This window comes from Lithobates pipiens, unplaced genomic scaffold (genome assembly GCF_037356315.1).
Source record: "Lithobates pipiens isolate NorthernLeopardFrog02 unplaced genomic scaffold, aLitPip1_a1.2 Scaffold_8, whole genome shotgun sequence".
NCBI classification, from domain to species: Eukaryota; Metazoa; Chordata; class Amphibia; order Anura; family Ranidae; genus Lithobates; species Lithobates pipiens.
This window is the reverse complement of record NW_027507903.1, coordinates 464,477,435-464,499,262: the sequence shown is the minus strand read 5'-3', so window position 1 is coordinate 464,499,262 and position 21,828 is coordinate 464,477,435. Positions and strand designations below refer to the sequence as shown.

Here is a 21,828-nt window from a genome sequence, read left to right as displayed (position 1 = left end):
TATATTATATTTCATGCAGACTCACCCAAATTGCACAATGGAATATACATAATCCTACAACCTTGGATTTTATTTGAAAAGATCTCCATATTTCCACATTGTCTCCTCTGGTCAAATGGTGATACAATACAGTCTATTTCAACTCGCAATGCTATTCTCTCTCATTCTCTAAGACTTTGGAACTAACTTTAGTGTCCTACCCCTCTCCTAGCACATCTTTTCTGGGAAATCCTGGACTTAAATCAGCTTATTTTTCCTTGGATAATTTTCAATAGTTGATAAAGAATAAATTAACTAAGCTATCAGACTTCTATAATAGGGATACTTTTCAGGAGTTAAAAAGGGAGGCCCCTTCCCAGAACACCCCAATTGCCTTCAAATTTGATCCTTCTATGAAACCCACTAACCCAAACCTTCAAAATCTCTACTGACCATTTACGAACATATATGTTTTAAGTACCCAAGAAGGAAAGGTCCTATATCAACTATGTATAATGATCTTAAAGAGCGAGTCCACTGGGAAAAAATAAATAAATATTAAAAGCCAGCAGCTATAAATGCTACAGCTGCTGACTTTTAATAAATGGACACTCACCTGTCCCAGGGTCCAGTGATGTCGGCAGCCGAGACCGATCGATCGCTCGGCTCTCGGCTGCTGCTGCCGCCATTCTCAGTGAGGGAATCAGGAAGTGAAGCGTTGCGGCTTCACTTCCTGGTTCCCTACTGCTCATGCGTCGCGCAGCGCAATGGGAATAGTCCGTGCTGTCTCTGGGACCCGTGTGTGTATAATAAGGCTTACCTATAGGTACAACTTCCACAGAGAGGTTTACAAAGTCTTTAAAAGGGCTGGGCTGGAAGGGAGCATTTGTCTTTTAGACACATACCCTCTTCTATGACACTGCAGTGAGAGGACAGCCTACACTGCAGCATTTTTATTGGACAGCTGGGGTAAACAGTATTTTACCACTGGTCCAAGGCTCAAAGCTGTCCATTGAGCTCAGAGCTTCCGATAAGTAGTGAGAGTCACAGAGCTCATCCTCTGTCTGCTGCAAACAGTGTGCCAGCTTGTATTTAAACTGGCTATGACCTTCGACGCTCGATTGTTTTTTTTTTTGGTTTTTTTTGTTTTCCTTTTATGTTACTGTGTAAAATCCAGTAATACACTGTCTCACCCTACTCTCCACATGCTCAATTTCTCTCCATTATTAGGCATTGCTGATTTTGTAGAGGCTGATCTGCTAACAACTTTAAAGCCTAATTAAATCCTCCTCTCCTTTACAGCCAAGGAAGCTGCTTCTGTTTAATCTGCAACTGCCATGGTGCCGCACATGTGATCAGTTATGAAACCAGCCATTTGATGATTTAGTAGTGTGGTTGAGGACACTAGCAAATGTGAAAGTTAGTAATCCCGGCATTCAAGGAATTCCAAGAACGTTTTTTTTAAACCGGTAAATCAATGGGTTTAGTTCCACTTTATGATTTACTGCTTTCAAGGGCTCCAGCAAGAAGAAATAGGAACAATGCTGGAGGCAATTTACAACACACAACAATTTTGGCAGCATAATTATTAATGTGGAATGTATGTTCTTTACTGAAGGACATTATTTTTTATCAAGTTGTTAAGGGTAAAGTTGCACTTTAATGAACAGGGGAAACCTGCACTCATTGGTTAACTGGAAAAACACTTTCAGGATTTCCAATATCCAGCCTGAATCTACCAGTAGCTGCTGAAAAAAAAAATCTTCCAATTTAATAAAAAATATAGCAGAAGGGAAGGAGACATCTATTTGGTTTTCTATGTGCCTGGTGTCCATTTCTCCTGTAGGCAGCCATGAAACCGGTATGTTACTTATTATCATCAAGCGTATGCGCTGTGGACAGCCCATGGTGCCTGTCACTCGTTTGTACAGACTTTCTTGCTGCAAACAACTGCACATCCCTGTGATCCCTGGTGTAGATTCATGCTGCTGAATTTTGCTGCACTACAGCCCCAATCTTAAGTGTATTTAATCTCAGGACAAAAACCTAATATACTGTGGCTTACTGGTATCTTAGATGAGGTTGCTGCATCTGTTTTAATTTTTCAGGATTTGTTAAAAAAAAAATTCCCCCAATGACCCTGCCAGTAACTCATTTCCTTCCCTAGGGTGACTTACTCACCATAAAGTATCTATGGAGGAGCAGCATTGTCACCCTAGTACAGGAAGTGTGTTAGGACTAAAGAACAACCCCCCCCCCCCCCCCCCTCCAAAGAGAGGTGTTCTATGGCCCACAGAGATAGCTAATAACAATCTGATTGCCATGGTGTTAGAGCAAGATCTCACAAAGTTACCCTCCCCGGGACTACGGCCTCCTGCAACATGTGACATAGGTATCCCTCCCAGGAAGCTACAGGAGTAGGCTGAAATGTGAGGTGAGAATTAACCTCCCTGGCGGTATGATTATGTCAGATTTTTGCGTCTCAAAGTGGTACATTGTTTCGCATATAAATTAGGCGTTTTATATTGTAGGCCTGTAATTCTAAAGCCCCATACACACTATCAAATTGTCTGCTGATTTTTGTCATCAGATTTACCAAAACCATGTAGTAGAAGGGCCTGCCTGATTGCATACAAATTGAAACTCCTAAAGTTTGACCTCATATTACATGGTTTTGGTAATTCTGAAGGAAAAACTCAGCAGAAAATCTGATAGTGTGTATGGGGCTTTAGGAATAGCTCACTTAAATTTGTCCAAACAAGAGTCTAGTAGACATCCCGGGTATGATAAAGTTTGAAACACATATATATATATAAAAATTTTTTTTTTTTTTTTTTTTACACGGCTATCCCCACAAATTGCAGTTTTTGATGTAAAGGGACACTTTTTGGTTGCTATGGACAATCTCCAGTTTCCAGTTAGAAAGAACAGTATTTATAATATAAAACTGTATGCAGGGTACTGGAAACAGCACTGGAGACAAAAGAGATGTGAAATAATCTGATATAGTAATGTAATCTGTAAATGTACTGTATGTGTTATGTTTTTTTCACTTTTTGAATTTGTGCTTTGTGACGTTCACAGGGAACGGAGCCTGGCACCCAGTACATCGGGCGGAGGATCCGGCGGAGGACACACCCCGCACACACAGCGGGGGGACATTGCAGGATCCTGGGGACAAGGGAAGTAACTTTCCCAGGATACTGTGATGCGATCCCGAGTGTGGCTCGGGGTTACTGCTTTTGGTAATGGAAATTCACCCCGAGCCACACTCAGGATTACCGCCAAGGAGATTAAAAGGTAGGTTCAAGCAAAGAAACGTTTTAAAAAGATATTTATAAGCCCTGCACTATGAAGAATGGCAGATCTTTAATATTGTGTAGGGAGGAGGAAATAAATAGGGCAGCTTAGCTGAAAGGGCACATGGCTAATGTAAGTCACACATTTTGCAGCACTGTAATGCAGCTTACCGGCAGTAAAATTCCCACAGATCCAGATTCTGCAATCGTAGAATCTTTGTGATGCGGTTCTGGTCCATAGACTGTCCAAACATGTTGGCTACTTCTTTATATTCATTGCATACCTTGATTAGGGGGATGAGCTGAAAAAATAAAAATAATAAATTTAATTGGCATGTATCAAAAATGTGGCCAGTTCAACAGGGAATTTCTATCCATGTATGGACACCCTGGTTGTACAGATGTTGATCGATTGACTTCTGTACAACCAGCCTGCTGGTTAAATGCCAGTTGATCAAAGCTGCCAGCTATAGTTGGCAGTGCTGATCAGAGTATTCTGATGGCAAGGAAATCTTCCCACTGTCAAAATACAATAGATCAGGGGGAGGGATTCCCCCTTCTGCCTGAAATGTGTGAAAGGAGAAAATCGGTTCATATGACTAAGAAAGCAAAATTCAGCCTCAGAAATGATAGAGTGGGATCACCACATCTCAGAGTGCAGTAGAGTGACAGACATGCTTGTGGATCTCCAGACTGCACTCAGAGTGTGCTGTGCGCAGGGGGGCTCCCAGTTCCTACCCATTGTGTGGTTTCAATGCTACTGCTGGACACTTCTAATTACTGGCTTGTGTTTGAGGCTGTACCACTGTGCAAGTGCCCTGGATCTTTCCCAGACCTGCCACTACACTGCATTGAGGCTGTACTTGGCTTACTAAGGCAGCCCATACATGATCCTTTTTGTTTTTGGTTCATGCAGCAGGTTTTATAAGAAAAAATAAATAAAAACACTCCTATTGAGCTATTGTAGTCTAACAGTGGGAATACACTGATCAGCACTGCCAACTATAGCTAGCTATAGCTGGCAGCATTGATCGACTGGTTTTATCCAACAGGTTGATTGTACAGAAGTCAATTGGTAGGTCGATTTCTGTACAACCAGGGTACCCATACATGGAGCAAAACTCATCCAGCCATTTAGTTACTATTTAAAGGCTGGATCTTGTCCTAAGATTGCTGGTGTGGTTGCTGCAGTTGGTGTACAGCTTACCCTCCTACAAAAAACTCACTTCAAGAAATCCATTATCCTTCAGATCAATGTTTTTGGACTTTTTCCTATGGCTGAAGGAAAGTTCTGAACAAAAAATTTCCTATTTTTCATATCTTATTTTACCTTCTAGCTATCCATTTTTTTTTTTTTTTTAAAGAAACCACTATAATGTTACATGCTTGACAAAAGTGAAGCCACTGTATATGGAGAGAACTGTAGTATCTACCTGATAAGGCTGGGCGCTGTTCACATGCTCCCAGTGGGCTGGTAACGGGATTGATCCATTGTCACAGATATAACTGTTGTAACAAAAAAACACATGTAAGTACCAACTGTATGTTAGTTAAAGAGAATTGGTCACTTATAGTCAACAGTATGTTCATTCTTAACGGCTTAATGATATGTGTCTTCCAGAACACAGTGGGGGAAATTAACGAAAACTGGTGTACACAATCTTGTGCAGCAGTGCATAGTAACCAATTAGCTTCTAACTTCAGCTCATTAATTTACTGACAATAAGGCCTCGTACCCACGGCCATTTTTACAGCAGTGTTTTTGAGTTTTTTTTTGCAACTTAAAAATGCCACTCTGTTTTATTCACAGCCCCCCCCCCCCGCCCCATGTTGAGGGCATGTGGCCTGGTATGGTCCAGGAGCACGCTCGTCTCCCCCCCACCCCCCCCCTTTGCTGACCTGCCAGGCTGCGTGCTTGGATAAGGGTCTGGTATGGTTCTTGGGGGGGGGGGTTCCCCTTAAGATCCATACCAGACCGAAGGTCTGGTATCATCTTGGGGGGGGGGGGGGGGGAACCACACGCACATTTATTTTTACATTTTAGTGGGGTTCCCCTTCAAGATCCTCAGCACACAAGTCGGATCATCTTGATCTGACTTCTGGTGCGACTTCTATTCAAATCAATGGGCTCCCATAGGGAACCACTGATTTTGAATAGAGGCAGAGAAACGCAGCGGCAAGCTAGTGCGGCTAAATGCGCATTGAAGCTACTTTTTTCCTGGCGCCGGTACTAGCTTTACAGCTCATTTTTAAAATGTTGTGTATACGAGACCTAACCTAGAAGCTGATTGGTTATTATGCACAACTGCACAAGATTCTGGGTGCACCAGTTTTAGTAAATCTTCCCCAGTGACTCTGGTCCAAATACCTTAACCCATTTTTCTGCTGTATTTTAAATCTATCATGATTGGGTGAAGCACAATGCTCTTTTTTCTGCCCCTTGACAGTAAGCTCCTTATTAACACTACTATAGGCACAACGTTAGCCATCACGCACATGCACATAGGGAAGCCCATTCATTTCAATGGGCTGTCCTACACACAACAAAAGAAGCTCTAGCACTTTGAGCCTTGAACTTCACAGTGCATTTTACCTTGTCTGCTGCCCTTTTTGCTTGGCAGTTTTGGGATGCAATTAGCAATTAATTGCACAAGTGCAGCACAGGTTTTTTTTTGCATTATTCATTAACAGCCCAGTATGCATGTGGGCTAAATGGACAGAGAAAGACATTTTTAAGACCTAGTGGTGAACTAGCAAACATGTTTTGGCATCCGATTACAATGAACCAATTATAATCTCTGTATTTGAATTCTGGCCCATTTAGTGTAAGATCCAGGAGAGTAAGGACATCTTGTGGCAAAGAATAGGTACTACAGGGGACAAGAGAGAAGACACAATATGAAGAATGCAGCAAAAATAGCTTTTAATTTATTGTTTAAATTTTAACCCAGAATGGAGTTTTATCCCCAATTTAAGATCTCTGGGATTTAGTGACCACCATCTCTCCTTGTCCTCACCAATGCATCATCAGAAATGGCACGAAGCCCAGCACAGAGAGTTGATTTGATTGTTTCCTTTCTTAGTTCAATCCTTCTTGGTGTCATCATGGGATAGAGAAAAGTGATACAGTATACAAGGGCTTAGATTTTAAATCCTTCATATTATCTGGCAGTGGCATGGGGCTATAGACATAGAAAGTCATTTTGTGCAGCAACTGAACAAAAATTAGTAAGCCGCTAATGTATTTATTCAATCATCATAAAGGTTCATTCAAAATTGGAATTAATGGACATTCACCCTGAAAAGGGACTTTGTCCCTACCTCGGCCACTACCTCCCTTATTTAAACAAAATGTGTTTTTGTTTAAGGCTCATTCTGTTATTTTACCTATTTTTTCTGTGGCCCTGCCCCCCCCCCCCATCCTCAACTAAGTGAGAATAATGATGTATCCTACACTACTGAAGCTTCCTGGGATGTCCCCCTCATATATCCCAGGAGACTGCGGGAGGACTCTAACCGAGCGGCGGGCAGGCAAAGCTGGCTTGCGTCATTGAGGGCCTGGCTGCCTGAACCCAGAAATGTCAACCAAGCTCCCGATGACTGAGTGCACCAAGATGGCGGCATGGGACACCTGATCAGGGAATAATAGCAGGGCAATGATGGATCCACTGTGCAGGGGACTATGTTTTCTGAGGCAATCCCAGATTCACAAGAGAAGATGGGTGGAGGAAAAAAGCAGGGCCAAAGTTTCTCTTTAAACTGAGTTCTCAAAACAGCTCCATAAAGAGTTACCAATAATGTAATGCTTGGAACCAGCACTCTATGACTTCCTCTATTTCTGCTGCCTGCATCTCCATTTATTTAATGGTTAGAAAATGGGTCTGACTCTGCTTGGTGGCTACGAGAAACTTACAGTCCATCAGCCTTTCTGTATGGGAAAGGCAACAATAAATGTGCAGCTGGTGTTCCAGCACCACAAGCAGATGCGTTCCAGTATTGCCAGATTACCAACAAAAAAGGAGTAGAATGGACTTGTGTGGCACAGATCTGCTTGAATAAAACAACGTATTCAGCAGTAGGCTGGGCTCCTGGTATATGTATACTGTACATATCTCAAGGTTTACTTTTTAGCTTTGAATAGAGTGTACCTTTACTGACCTCACCCCACCTACAGCAAGGATGGGGATAAGGAAAATCTCACCAGTGAAGTCCCCTATACTGGAACACTATTAGGACTCACATTCAAGGGAGTTTATTTTCTTACATTTGTCACGTATTTATAACACCGATCAGATGTAGGTCAGCAGATTTGAATAGATATCAATAGCAATGTGGATAAAAGGTCCAAGATTTGATGGTTTGACCTGCTTTGCACTGCATTTTTTGAGAAATAGTCTTATTGGCATGCGGTTACTTTACAGGCAAAGCAGTTTGAATGAAACCTTTTGCTGCACTTTGCATTCAAAAGGATGGGTGGCGCAGTGTTTGAATGGAAAATACAGCATTTTGTAGCAATGCTCCTGTACATGCCCTATAGCAATTAAGTTCACCAGCATCCACCACTGACAAAAACTCTATTTTAGGTGACCCACTGGAAACATACAAAGTACGTACATCCAAGTTTAGAACTATAATAAAAATCTAAATGAAATACCATAAATATGTATAAAATGATCATGAGAAAATGCAATATCTGTGATCCTCACCTGAATGCAGAGATTGAAAACGGGGCTCTCTTTACTGGCCGTTTTGTGCCACTGCATAAATTGGTCTGACACATTTCTGCAGCGGGGGAAGAAAAAAAAAAAATAAAAAAAAAAAAAAAAAAAAAGTATTTAATGAACAAAAAGGTTATTTTAAAATAACTTTTAAATCAAATCTTTCATTTATATCAAGACCTCAAGTTGAATCCTGTTTAGCCCCACTGAGACTACTAGATAAGCCTTTTATTCTACTGGGCACATTTGGAAGACCTAAAACCACAGTTCCCTTTTACTGGCATCTGTGCCCTTTTGGGGAGATTTCCCATCATGGTGTATCCAGGACATGATGGAAGCGAGATCTTTCAAAAAAGGAGCTCAAATCGTTTTAAGCATATGCTTATTGGGCACAAACCCCCCTCCTGCCCAGACCAATTTTCAGCTTTCAGCGCTGTTGCACTTTGAATGACAATTGCGCGGTCATACAACACTGTACCCAAATTAATTTTTTATATTTTTTTCTCCACAAATAGAGCTGTCTTTTGGTGGCATTTGATCATCTCTGCGGTTTTAATTTTTTTTGTTAATTTTTAAAAAGACCGAAATTATATATTTTGTTATACAATTTTGCAAAGAGGTAATTTTTCTCCTTCATCGATGTACGCTGATGAGGCTGTACTGATGGGCACCAATGGGCTGCGCTGGTGGGCACTGATAGGTGGCATTGACGGGCACTGAGAAGTGGCACTAATAGGTGGCCCTGATAGCTGGCAGCGATTGGCACCGATGGGTTAAACAGAAAGGCAGCACTGCTAGGTGGCACTGATTGGCACCACTGGCGGGCATTGATAGGTGGCACTCGTGAGGCACTGTGGGCAATGGCAGGTGGCACATGTGCCTCCTTCCTCTTCAGGACCAATGTCCCTTGAGCATAAGCCGTTGATTGCCTTTTTTTTTTCTCCTCACGCTGTCAGAGTGAGGAGAAGAAAAAGCAGATTACCAAGCTTTTGTTTATACATGTGATCAGCTGTCATTTGCTGACAGCTGATCACATGGTAAGGGGCCGGGACCAGCCCCTTACTCGGATCGGTGATCACCCAAGTCTCATGACTCGGTGATCACAGCGCGCGCGCCCTGAAGGGGGTGCGTACAAAGGGGAGGACGTCCTATGATGTCCTCCCGGAAATTCAGGTCCGCGCCGTGGCCGTCATTCGCCTATAGCACGGACCTCACATGGTTAAAGTGAAATTAAACTATATCCCCATTGTCCAAAAAAAATCCATACATATCCACTACTTAACAGCCCTGTAATCTATTAATTGTATGACTTTTACTGACTTTTTCAGCCTCTTTGTAACATCCAGCGTTAATTTTAACATAAAATTTTGGTTTTGTTGTAGTTAGTCTTTCAACTAAAATGCCATTTTAGTTTTAATCGTATTTTAGTTGACTAAAATCCCCAGTACATATCAGTAGTCTACAATCGAATGGGTTTTGTTAAATTGTAATGCATTATTTAAAGTGGAATTCCAACCAAACTTTTTTTGTAATGCGTTATTTAAAGCAGAGATCCACTTAAACTTTAAAAATTATGCACTTTTTTCTTGATTGCCGACTGTCTAGATTAGAAACAGCAGCTAGACAATCAGCAATCTGCTAAGCTTTAAGTCTAGTACATACGATCAGAAAATTGTACAAAAAATACTACAGAGCTTTCGTCTGAAATTATCTGATGGGACAAGCATGACATTTTTTTTTTTTTTTTTTTTTTTTAAATACGATACCAGATCGTACGATTTTTGTGTAAACAGTGCATGTTTTCATCTGAAAATACAATACAATAAGGGTATCCCTGACATGCCACATTTGGTATGACATTTTTTTGGGGGGGGGGGGGGGTGGATACGTAGTTTTGACAGGTACCCAGCTCCTGCTACCGCCCGTGCTGCCTAGGCGACTCCTCCACTCCCCCTCCCTCCAATCTTCTGGGGCATGACACAGGTCCTAGAAGATTGCCCGGCCATTCAGAACACACAGCGCAGGATGACTCGTGATGCCACAAACTGTCACAGCCAGGTGCCCACACTTGCAATGCCAGTGCCGCGGCCAGGCGGGGAGAGAAAGGAGGCTTCAGGTGGCTGCTTTGCTTGACTGTGGGACAGGAGAGTCTGTGTTTATTAAAAGTCAGCAGCTACACTTTCAACATCCGCACAGTCCTGACCAATGCGAGTATACAGAGGGATCTTACTTACCCTCCATAATCAGTATTCTTCTTTCCCTGGGTATGTCTTATTATAGATACATGCAGCATCCGCCACAAAAGAGTGGGTATACATCCCACGAAACGCGTCAGCCATACACAGATGCTACATGCCCAAAAAGTTGGCTTTATATGTTCCTTAATCAATGATAATTTTTTTAATTGTGATAGACTGTACATATTTTGTCATATGCTGTCCCAGGTGATTTTATTGATGTGATGATGCTTTACTATGTTATGTAACAAAATTTTTATACTGTTGACATGCTTTGTGATTGCCCCCTTGGTCTTGCTATACAAATGCTCGTCCATGAAATTCATGTATGACACTACTATAAACACACTGTGTTGCTCACGGTTGTAGAAAAATAAAAAAACTCAATTGTTTAACAATTACTGCTTGCTAGCCTTGAATTCATGCCTCATCTAAAGTCCCAAAACTGTTCTCTTCTTTAGCAGTTTATATTTCCTAAAATAATTGCATTTCCATGTTCTGTGTGAGACTAAATATAGAGAATGAAGGGTCCTGGGTTTAGTAACTCTTTAAAAAATAAATTTGGAGTTCCCCTTTGAAGTATTATTTCTTTCATTACAAATAAAAAGGGACTTCCTTCTGAAAGCTTGCATTATAAAAAAACACATAATAATATATATATATATATATATATATATATATATATATATATATATATATATATATATATATATATATATATATATATATATATATATATATATATATATATATATATATTTCTGGTTAGCCACTAAAACATGAAAGCAAATGCGACCTTTTGTTTTATCAAAGTTGCAAAATCCATAAAAAAGCCTCAAACGCTGCAGATTTTGCACTGCTGATGTGTGGGGAAGGCAAGTAAAGGATGCGCACTCTGCCTGCCTGTTTATTTGTTCTACAAGTATGTGTTTATTTTAATCATCTGTAAATCAGATTTTTTTCAAGAACGCTTCACACAAAGGCTTACCTGTGAAATCTATACGATAGTTGAACTTCACTGTTGAAAATTCTACTGAGCTTTGAGGATTTTCACGGTAACGCTGTTCAAGCTCTTGACTTGTTATCGAGCAATACTCCGATGGACTTGACTAAAATATATCAAACAAACAAAGAGCATTTAAAGAGAACATAAAGCTAACCATAGAAGGACAGTGGTCTCCCTAAAAAGAACTAGCAGTATAGTATAAAAATAAAAAGAATGGCTCCCACATGTGGCCAACTTGTGAAGTACATAAAGCAAGCCTAGAACAAAGGACACAATAACTTCCCAGACAAAATTACCAATTAAAGTGGAACTAAACCCTCTTAGCCAAGGAAGCTACCGTCTTAGTCTCTGTTTGATCTACAGTTGGCATGGTGTTGCACATGTGATCCGTTAGGACACCGGCCATTTGATGGCTTGACAGTTTAGTTAATGGCACAAGCAACTGTGACAGATAGCATTCACCGTTTTGTAAATCACTTAAAGCGGTAGTAAACCCGCAAATTTTTTATTTTTATTTTTTTAAACCTGCAAAGCAAAAGGCATAATGAGCTAGTATGCACCGCATACTAGCTCATTATGAAATACTTACCTTAGAACGAGGCCCCGACATCTGGCCCGATCCACGCCGAGGGAGCTGACATGCTCCCTCAGCGTTTCTTCCGGGTATCGCGGCTCCGGCGCTGTGAGTGGCCGGAGCCGTGATATCGTCACTCCCGTGCATGCGCGCGGGAGATTTCAATCCGGCCGGATTTTCACGGCGAGAACCCCCTTGTGCGCATGCGCCGCTGCAGTCAGCGGCGCATACCGAGGGGAATATCTCCTAAACCGTACAGGTTTAGGAGATATTTTTTTACCTACAGGTAAGCCTTATCATAGGCTTTCCTGTAGGTAAAAGTTAAAAAATTGAGCATACAACCACTTTAAATCAATGTGTTTAGTTCCACCTTAACTACAGATGCCACTATAGAAAATACCATATAGGTAGCTTAAGTACATAAAGAAGAGGAACCCCAACATAGCATCAGCTTGCTGGGAACTCACAGTAGTGACTTTCAGAGATGGAGACAGAAAAACTGCCTCGGGTCTGGACTAGGGCTGCAACAAACTATTATTTTCATAAATTAGTTGGCCGATTATTGTTTCGATTAATCGGATAAATAACCTTAAAAAAAAGTGTGGTGTATAATTTAGTTAACATGCAAAGTTTAAAAGAAAAACTATTTATTCTTAAATATCTATATGCAGTGGTAAATATAAAATAACTAACTTTTTTTTTTTAATCAACAAAATAGATTTTTATTGAATAGAACACAAGGCATTACATGGTACAGTTGCATAGGTATACAATCCATCAAGGCTGGACTGGGACAAAAATTTGGCCCTGGACTTCATCCAGACCGGCCCACTCCAATTTTGCAAACACGCACAAAAACAGTATGCTGCGCACTTGCACACTTGCGTCATCACGGCCCGGCTAGACACATAGCAGGAGTATGCAAACTCAGAAGCCGACAGCACACTGCTGGTGATCTTTTATTTTCCAGCCCCCCCCCCCCCCCTCTACCCCCTGGTGTCCCGCTGTCACCTGCCCAAAGTCTGGCTCTGCATTATATATTTTAAAATAAACAACTAATGCGCACACCTATTTTTGATCAACCGCAGTAATGAGAAGCTGCCAACATCAAACAGGTTTAGGCCCCTTTCACACGGGACGGATCAGTAATGATCCGCCCCGTGATGATCCGCTCGCTCAGCGGGGACCGATCTGTTGTCCCCGCTCAGCCGGCTGCGGACAGGGCGGTCTCCGCACACTGTGCGGGGACCGCCCTGTCAGCTCTCCGCTCTCCTCTATGGGGATCGCATGCGTACGGACCGTCTGTCCGTGTTCATCCGATCCGCTCTGCAGACGGATAGAAAAATAGGATTTTCCTCCGTCTGCAGAATCAGACTGTTGCGGAGGAAATCGGGTGTCTGCGGATGTTCATCCGCAGACACCTGCTATCCCATAGGGATGAATGTATGCCTGCATTTCATCTGCAAACGGATGGATAAAATACGGACATATCATCCGCATGTGTAAAAGGGGCCTAACACAAACCCACAGATAAATTGAATATATAGCAAAGGATGTGATGCTAACCAAAATAACATAAAAAAAATCCATTTGGTGCAAATAATGATTCAAATAATACAAAAAATCCAACATAGCTAAAAGTACATCAAACGTGTCAATTAATATTGAAATGTGCATAAAAAAATTTTCAGCAAAAAATTCATATATAAACGATGCTTATAATTAAAACCATTTTATCCAAACGATGTCCTTGGTATTAAAGTGCAAAAGAGTGCAAAAAAAGTGGGGTTTTTAATTATAAGCATTTTTTATATATGATTTTTTTGCTGAAAATATTTTTATGCACATTTTAATATTAATTGACAGTTTTGGTGAACTTTTAACCATTATTTTCACCAAATGGATTTTTTATGTTATTTTATTTAGCACCACATCTTTTGCTATATATATATATATATACACATATACACACAGCCATATATATATATATATATATATATATATATATATATATATATATATATATATATATATATATATATATATATATATATATATATATATATATATATATATATATATATATATATATATATATACCTACCATGTGCTATATACAGTAGTCAATGGGCCGGCCGGTTACCTGGATGGGTTCCTGCAGCATTGCCATCCTCCAGGCTCCCTCGTCTGCTCCGGGGACTTCTCTGCCTGTCGGCTGCTCTCACGGCGGCCCCTGGCTCATTTAAACTCACAGCGTCCGTTACCGCGGGGGCCACCGGAGATAGCCGAGTTTTGTTCGCTGAAGCGCTGTCGGAGAGGAGCAGGGCGGGGGAAGCCGAGCGGTGGCGGAAAAGGACGACTGTGGGCCGGAGGTGGCCGAAGATGTGTGCAATACTAGCGTTGAGAGCGCTGAGTGGGGGCGGAAAGAGCCGAAGTGTGCCGTGCTGCGCTCGGAAGTACAGCGGTGCTCAAATGAATGGCTGTGCGAGTAGCGCAGCCATTCATTTGGCTAGGCTGTCACTGAAACCAGCCCACTGAGCCATCGGCCCACCGGGAATCTCCCGGTAGTCCCGATGGTCAGTACATGCCTGCAATCCATAGAAAACAGGAGTTTCAATCCTCATAACATTAAATGAATGGTAGTAACTGTATAGCCAACTTATCTAACAAAGAACTTGAAGCATTGCATAATACCTCGAGTTCCAAGCACTCTTGGAAAGAAAAATGCAAACAATCAAACAGAGCAACAAACAAAACAAAAAGAAAAAAAGAAAGAAAATTTCAGTCCAATTGGTAGTATACAGCTGTTACTTTGTGTTATAGAGATCCCAATTCCATCACACTAATGCCAAGTATCGCATAAGGCAAATCCCTTCTGACAGGCCACTTATAGTCTCATATGGTCAGGAAACCATCTAGTCCAGTGGTAATCAGGGCATCATTTAGGGTTATTAGCAGGGAGGGCAAAAGAGTATCCCCATATTTCCCGTATGTTTCTGTGGGCAGCTCCCGATGATTTATTATTGGCCATCTGTGCCACTGCTAAAGAAAGTTCCTGAAGTGTTATTGGGCTATTAAGTGCAGCAAGGCCCTGCCTCGATATACACGGAAGGGAGCACTGGTCCAAAAAATGACCCATCTCATCTTGTGTGGGATGCACTTTAGATGTGTACAAATCCCGGAAGAAATGTGAGAATACTTCAGGAATTTGGGTCTGGTCAACAACCGTTTCCCCCTCTACATTTTGGATGGCCTCTATATGGGTCAACCCCTGCTGGGCTTTAGCTATCATTGCTAGCAGGTGTCCTGTATTTTCACCCTTTTGCTGCAGGAAGAATCTTGTTCTCGGCTGCAGTAGTAGAAACCTGCCGATACAAGGCCTGTGCTTCTTGCCATCTATGTTCACACTCTGAGGTGGGGGCAGCAACGTATGACTCTTCTGCTCTGGCAAGCTCGCTCATTACAAGATTCTCCCACTCTTTGGTTTTAGATTTAATTGCGGTAATCTGTGCGATAAGAAAGCCCTGTAAATGAGCCTTCAGGGCATCCCAAACCAGCATAGATCTAGTTGTGCCCTGATTAACCAATTGCCGACTGCTGCACGCCGATATACATCGGCACATTGGCAGTGGTGGGCAAATGGGCGTATTGTGCTAGAATTGTGATAGACATTTCAGGCTGTCAAGTCAAAGGAGAAGGGTGGAGGGACATAGATATTTGCAATGATACATGTCAGTTTGCAACATAGCATATGTGACATCATATTTGCTGAGACGCTTCTGTACCTCAGTAAACTTTGCCCTGCGGCGCTGTAGGTCAGCAGAGAAATCAGGGTAGAATGATATGCAAGTGTTATCCATCTTCATAAGGGCTCCTCTAGTTCTGGCCTGATATAGTATGGTATCCCGATCCTTGAAATTAAGCAATTTAAATAGGAATGGCCTAGGAGGCTCTCCAGGTTTAGGTGGCCTGGGTGGGACTCTATAATCCCTTTCCAAAGCAAACATGGGGAAGAAGGAGTCCTTGACAAATGTGTCAAGGAGCTAGTTTATCATAAATGCCACAGGATTTTTTTCCCCCCTGCCTTCTCTGGTATGCCCACTGCACAGACATTATTGTGTGTCTGATCTCCATGTCTTCCAAATGGCCTGAGTGGCCTGTGATAATCAATTGCATATGGCGAACTTCTCTCTGCAATGGTGCATCATCCTCCATATTGCTCACTCTGTCCTCCAGGGACTGCAGTGCGGTCGCGCAGTTTTTGCATATCCTGTCTAACTAGATTCAGCTCCAGTTTTACCCCTTTAATCAAGGGGTAAATAAAAGCTGAGTCTTTTTTTCATGGATATGGTCATTTTAAATGCAATACTGGTAAAAGTTTACTTTAAATGTAATTGTAATGCCTTCTATTACCTCCAATCTAACAGCCGCCACCTTCTCTGGGTTCAGAGGCTGATCTTCCCTGTACAAAGTCTTTTTTTAAACAAACATGTTATACTTACCTGCTCTGTACAATGGCTTTTCACAGAGCAGCCCTGATTCTCCTCTTCTAGGGTCCCCCACTGACACTTCTGGCTCCTCCTGCCTTCAGAGTGCCCCGATAACAAACAGCAAGATGTAATATAGAGTGCACCTATAGCAAGGTAAAAAAAACTTCTGACTTTAGAACAACTCACTTCCTGCCCAGGACTACATGTCCCATGAGATATTGCTCCTCACACATTTACATTGAAAAGTTCTCAGGCACTTACTGACATGTATGGATGGAGTACTGAGTTGTATCTCCTGATATGTAAACAAATAATGCATTCTGTATGCAGCCCAACTATTCAGCTGGCCGATTAATCGATTATAAAAATAGCTGTCAATCGATTCATTGTTTCGGCCCTAGTCTGGGCCAATAATCTCCAGATAGCAGAATCCTGTGTGAACTGCAACACAGACATGTAGTCACTGCTGCCCGAGGGACTAAGAGAGAACACCAGCATAAATAATCAACTGGAAATTTGCGCTACAACTAGCTTTAGAAGAAAGGAGAAACTTTATTCCCCCCACCATATGAATATTATTATTCCCTCCAATCCCCCCCCCCCCCCCCCATTCCCTTGCATACCCAATGTTAGACAACAGTTTTCACTACTTTTATTCTCTAGATCTCTTTTTGATGTTACATTATACAGTACACACCCAGCCAGCTCAGGCTACCCCCACCCCCCCATGTATGGTAGTGTACTTGACCAACAACAATGACTGCTTAGGCAACTTTCTCCTTGACATCCCTGCAGTTGAGCCCATCTGAATTTCTTCCCTTTTTCCTTATTCAGGTCTCCTCGCTCTTTTCTGTCCCTACGGACATCGGAACGCCCAAGCTCGACATCTTTTTGGCATGCTGGACCTCAGCCACATTCTGTAGCTGCTATGTCTTTCATCACTAAGGAAGCTGGTAACAAATTTGGACTATACTGACTTCCTGTTCCATTAATATCCTCCCGACTGAATCAACCTTTAAAACTGCTACGAGGTGGTACCTGGTCCCGTTAAGTTTGGCACATCTTCACCCATCCGTTCATGGCACCTGCTTTAGGGGCTACTCCGCTCCGGGAGACCTCCTTCACATAGGGTGAATGTGCCCTATGCTCTCCTGGTTCTGGACCAAAGTCCATCAACTTTTACAGTCATTACTAACCTGCCTCTTCCCAAGAGATCAGTGGTATGTCCTGCTACACCTGGAACCTCCAGGCCTCACCAAATCTCAGCTCAAGCTGGCTACTTATGTACTACTGGCAGCAAAACAAACAACAGTTCATACCCTTTACAAAAGTCGGCTATCAATTCGATTCCCCCCCCCCCCCCCCCCCCATTAATGAGAAGCTCTTGCATATACTTTTAAATACTCACAAGAAATTTCTTAAAATATGGACCCCGTGGATCCAATATGCTTACCCTTCTATACCAACAGCCAGTTACACATCATTTGAGACCCGACTTTCCAGGTAGGCTGCTCTTGATGTCCGTTTCCACCTCACTCTCTTCACCCCCAATCTTCTTTCCTTCTATTTACCTAGGCTCCTCCATGGGATGATTTTTTTATTTTTTTCTTATTCGCTCTTGTTGTTTGCATAAGTGAACTCTATACACTAACACTTCATCCACTAATGCCTTTTTCTCTGATAGAGGCCCTTGGATTTTATTTCCTGTTATCCACATTGTTGTTCAGTTACTGTATGATTAATGTACTTTTTGGACACAATAAAATGATTTTGCCATTTTCATAATTTCTCCATTTGATGTACAACTGCCATTGACTTGTAAGTCATCGATATTATGCTTCTGTCTTTATATCTGGTTGCGGTCACACACTGTACTATAAAATAAAAAGTATTGAAAAAGAACAGCAGTAAAAACTTGGAAAACCTGAGCTTGGTAGCTAGCTAAAGAGACTTCCAGGATTTAAAGCAGAAATAAGATTCCACTTTTAAAAACTACAAGCAGGCTGGCTCTTTATTGCAGAAGAGACCTGCAATGTCCCTTCTGCAATAAAAGGAAACCTTTGTAATGTACACCGAGATGCACAACTCAGTTTGCATTCTGGCAGAGAAGTGATGTCATCCTGCACCAGCCAATAAGAACGGCCACAGCCTGGCACCTAGAAGTTGGGTAGAAGAAGTTGGGTAGAAGATGCCAGGACCAGCAAAGGACGTCGGACCACTGGAAGGAGGTATTACAGAATTTAGCTCTACTTTAACATATCTGCTCTACCAGTGTTCATTGCTCAAGATTTCCAGGATTTAACACGTTTAACATAAATCTACCAGCAGCTGCTGATAGTAGAAAAATCTTCCAAACAGACAGAAAGCAGCAGAGCTGAAGAAGACATTACATTTACTTTACTGAGCACAATAGAATGAAACTGAGGCATGGTGATTGTGATTGGGGTTATCCTATGCTGGCCATTTTTAGTGAAGCCAATATCCTGTTTCCCATTTCTCTTGTGGGTGGCAGTATAACCTGACAGTCTAAGAATTCCTGTGTCCCTTAATGGGGGAAAAAAAAAAAAAGAAAGAAAGAAAAGAAAAGAAAAAGAAAAGAGGCTACAGCGCTTTTAATTTTATGTTTATAATTACAGATGTGAAATGTCAGCAAAATGTTAATCCTGTAAAAATAAGTTAGGCCCTTTTACATGTGTGGACTGTTCAGATCTGCTTGTCAGTTTTTTTAGGCTCTATGGAGCGACGGATGTCACCGGTGATATGTCCGCTGACATCCGATCCACTCTGCAAAATCCAGACAGATGGAAACCGTATTTTCCATCCGTCTGGTGGATCGGATCAGATGAAAACGGACAGGCGGTCCATAATCATCCAATCCCCCCATAGGGGAGAGCAGTTTTTCTGACAGGTCTGTCCCTGCACAGAGTGCAGAGATGGACTTGTCATCCGCTGGCTCAGCGGATCGAGTTAGAGAGATCTATAGATATATAAAAAAAACACACCGCATTTGATTCCTGCTAATCCTCTTATCTATCAGATCTAGTCTGATGGAAGGAAATAGACTCTGCAGTCTCTTATGGTGTTAAACATCCACAACGTACCCGCTAACTCAAGGCAGTGTCATCTCTGCATTGGCTAGGTATATAATAATAAAGTTTTAACTAGAAAGTGTATTACCATTTCTTGGACAAGTGTTAACAGATTGTTGTGGCCATGTCACATGACAGTTCCTAATTTACGTACCTGTATGTCGCTGGACTTTTGGTGGTTCCCGGGAAGATGCCTGCAAGCGCAGGCATCACCATGGTCCTGTTTTTTTTTTGTTTGTTTTTTTCAGAGACGACAGTTGGCTCCCTTGTAAAAGCAATCCTAGCAGCTAAACTAGCTGCTGGACTGCTTTTGCAAGCAGCAAGGGGGGACGTCCCCATCCCCCACCAAACCGCTTCCATGGCTTGCTCGGGCTCTCCTGTCCCACTGGGAGATCTGAGCGACAAGACGGCACATCCACCAAATAAAGCAGGGACCAGCATCGATTGGCTCTCCGCTATGGTAACCCAGAAGCGATGACCTGACATCACTTCCTGTTTACACGGGTGTCAACAGCGTCATTTAAAAAAATAAAGATAAATCGAAAGCATTCAAAAAACACAAATCTTTCTATAAAGAGTACCTGTCACAAGGATGTTTACATTACTATGAACAGCAATAAAATTGATAAAAAAATAAATAAATGAAAAGCAGTGTAAAAAATAAAACAACAAATGAAAGTGCTCGCGCACAAAGGTGAATGCGCATGTCAGTCCTGCACACACTCAAACAGTGGTCTTCCCACACATGAGGTATCCCTGTGACTGTCAGATCATGGGCAGTAATTCTAGCACTGGACCACTTTTGTACATCTAAAGTGGTAACCTGTAAAGGCTTTTAAAGTGTTGCCTATGGATAGAAAAAAAAACGTACGTCCTTTGTCGTCATTGCACAGGCATGCGCAGTTTTAAAGCAGGATGTGTTTAAAATATTCACTTGGCATAACACCATTTTTTACAAAAAAAAATTGCGTTATGTATGGTGTTTCTTTGCATTAAGTAAAATGTTTATTTTATTTACCACCACTTTATTCTCTAGGGCCTCTGCTTTAAAAACATATAAAAATGTTTGGGGCTTCTAAGTAATTTCCAGGCAAAAATTACTGATTGTTACATGTAAACAAAAAGCGCCACCAAAGGCCTGGTCTGAAAGGGGTCATTCATAAACATAATGTTCTCATTCCATTTGAGCACTGTGTCCACAGATATTCCTGTGGCACTCCTGAGCTACCAAAGTGTTTTTCTTACTCCTATTACTCCCCGGAGCTGCCAAATCAATTTACCTCTAAACGTGCAAAAAAGCCCCAGCTGTACTGGAAGCCAAGCCCCCAGCAGTCTTGCACCTTCACTATATCTACGCTTCATTCTCATTCTCTACTGCATCTCTGCTGCACATGCAGCCCTGTAGCATCTCAAGCATACCCACAGACTCATCGTTGCTGTACCTGCAGCCTCCTCTGGACCCCAGCAGCACCCACAGATTCTTACCTCACCGCTGTACCCGTAGCCTTCTCTGGACACCAGCAGCACCCACAGACTCTCTCACCTCACTGCTTTACTCGCAGCCTCCTCTGGATCCCAGCAGCACCCACAGACTCTCTTTCCTCACTGCTGTACCCGCAGCATCCTCTGGACCCCAGCAGTACCCACAGACTCTCTCACCTCACTGCTTTACTCGCAGCATCCTCTGGACCCCAGCAGCACCCACAGACTCCCTCACCTCACTGCTTTACTCGCAGCCTCCTCTGGACCCCAGCAGCACCCACAGACTCTCTCACCTCACTGCTGTACCCGCAGCCTCCTCTGGACCCCAGCAGCACCTACAGACTCTGTTGCACCTTTTCTGTACACAAAGCCCTGCTACATCTCTCTTACTCCCACAGTCCTGCTGCAACTCAGCCATGTTCACAGACTCTGCTGCATCTTCACTGCTCTGGCAGTTGCTATTGCACCCCAGCCACATCCATGGTATGAGCCGCCACTGCGTTATCTCTTCACTCTCAGCCTCCAGCCACTCCCCTACCTCCAGCTGCCATGCCTCTCCGACACTCCATTTCCTTCTTACCCGACACCACCCCTCCTTCGTGTATGCAAAAACCTGTAGGATAGCCTGCAGCAAAGTTCAAACTCCAATGAGTGAGTCCCTTGTAGGAATTTAGGACTTTTCTGCATTGCTTGCACATTTCCTTATGTGCTGTCATTTTACAAAGTAGCGAGTACAGAAAAATACCTGCTGACCTGTCAAAAAAAATCCATTAAGCTTATAATATCTTGTAGTGAGTGGACAAGTCTGCTGTCTTGAGATTCCAAGCACTGTTGTTGTATCTGACCAGGTAACCCCAGCTGGACTACATTATACCCCCCACCCCACTTTATTTTTGAAATGAGGGGGGGGGGGGGGGGGTTGTTCTATAGCCCAACAGGTAAGAGCTGTTAACA

The 21,828-nt window shown here is 42.4% G+C and overlaps 1 protein-coding gene across 1 annotated transcript in view; it reads right to left on the bottom strand.

Moving 5' to 3' along the window:
- PARP11 (poly(ADP-ribose) polymerase family member 11) overlaps window positions 1-21,828 on the bottom strand; it is a 40,327-nt gene that overhangs the window by 5,983 nt on the left and 12,516 nt on the right. Inside the window, exons 4-7 of the mRNA XM_077468517.1 lie at window positions 11,222-11,342; window positions 7,985-8,060; window positions 4,712-4,784; window positions 3,450-3,580 (exon numbers count right to left, since the gene is read on the bottom strand). Of these exons, the coding sequence (XP_077324643.1) occupies window positions 3,450-3,580; window positions 4,712-4,784; window positions 7,985-8,060; window positions 11,222-11,342 (401 nt within the window). The remainder of the gene's footprint in view (window positions 1-3,449; window positions 3,581-4,711; window positions 4,785-7,984; window positions 8,061-11,221; window positions 11,343-21,828) is intronic.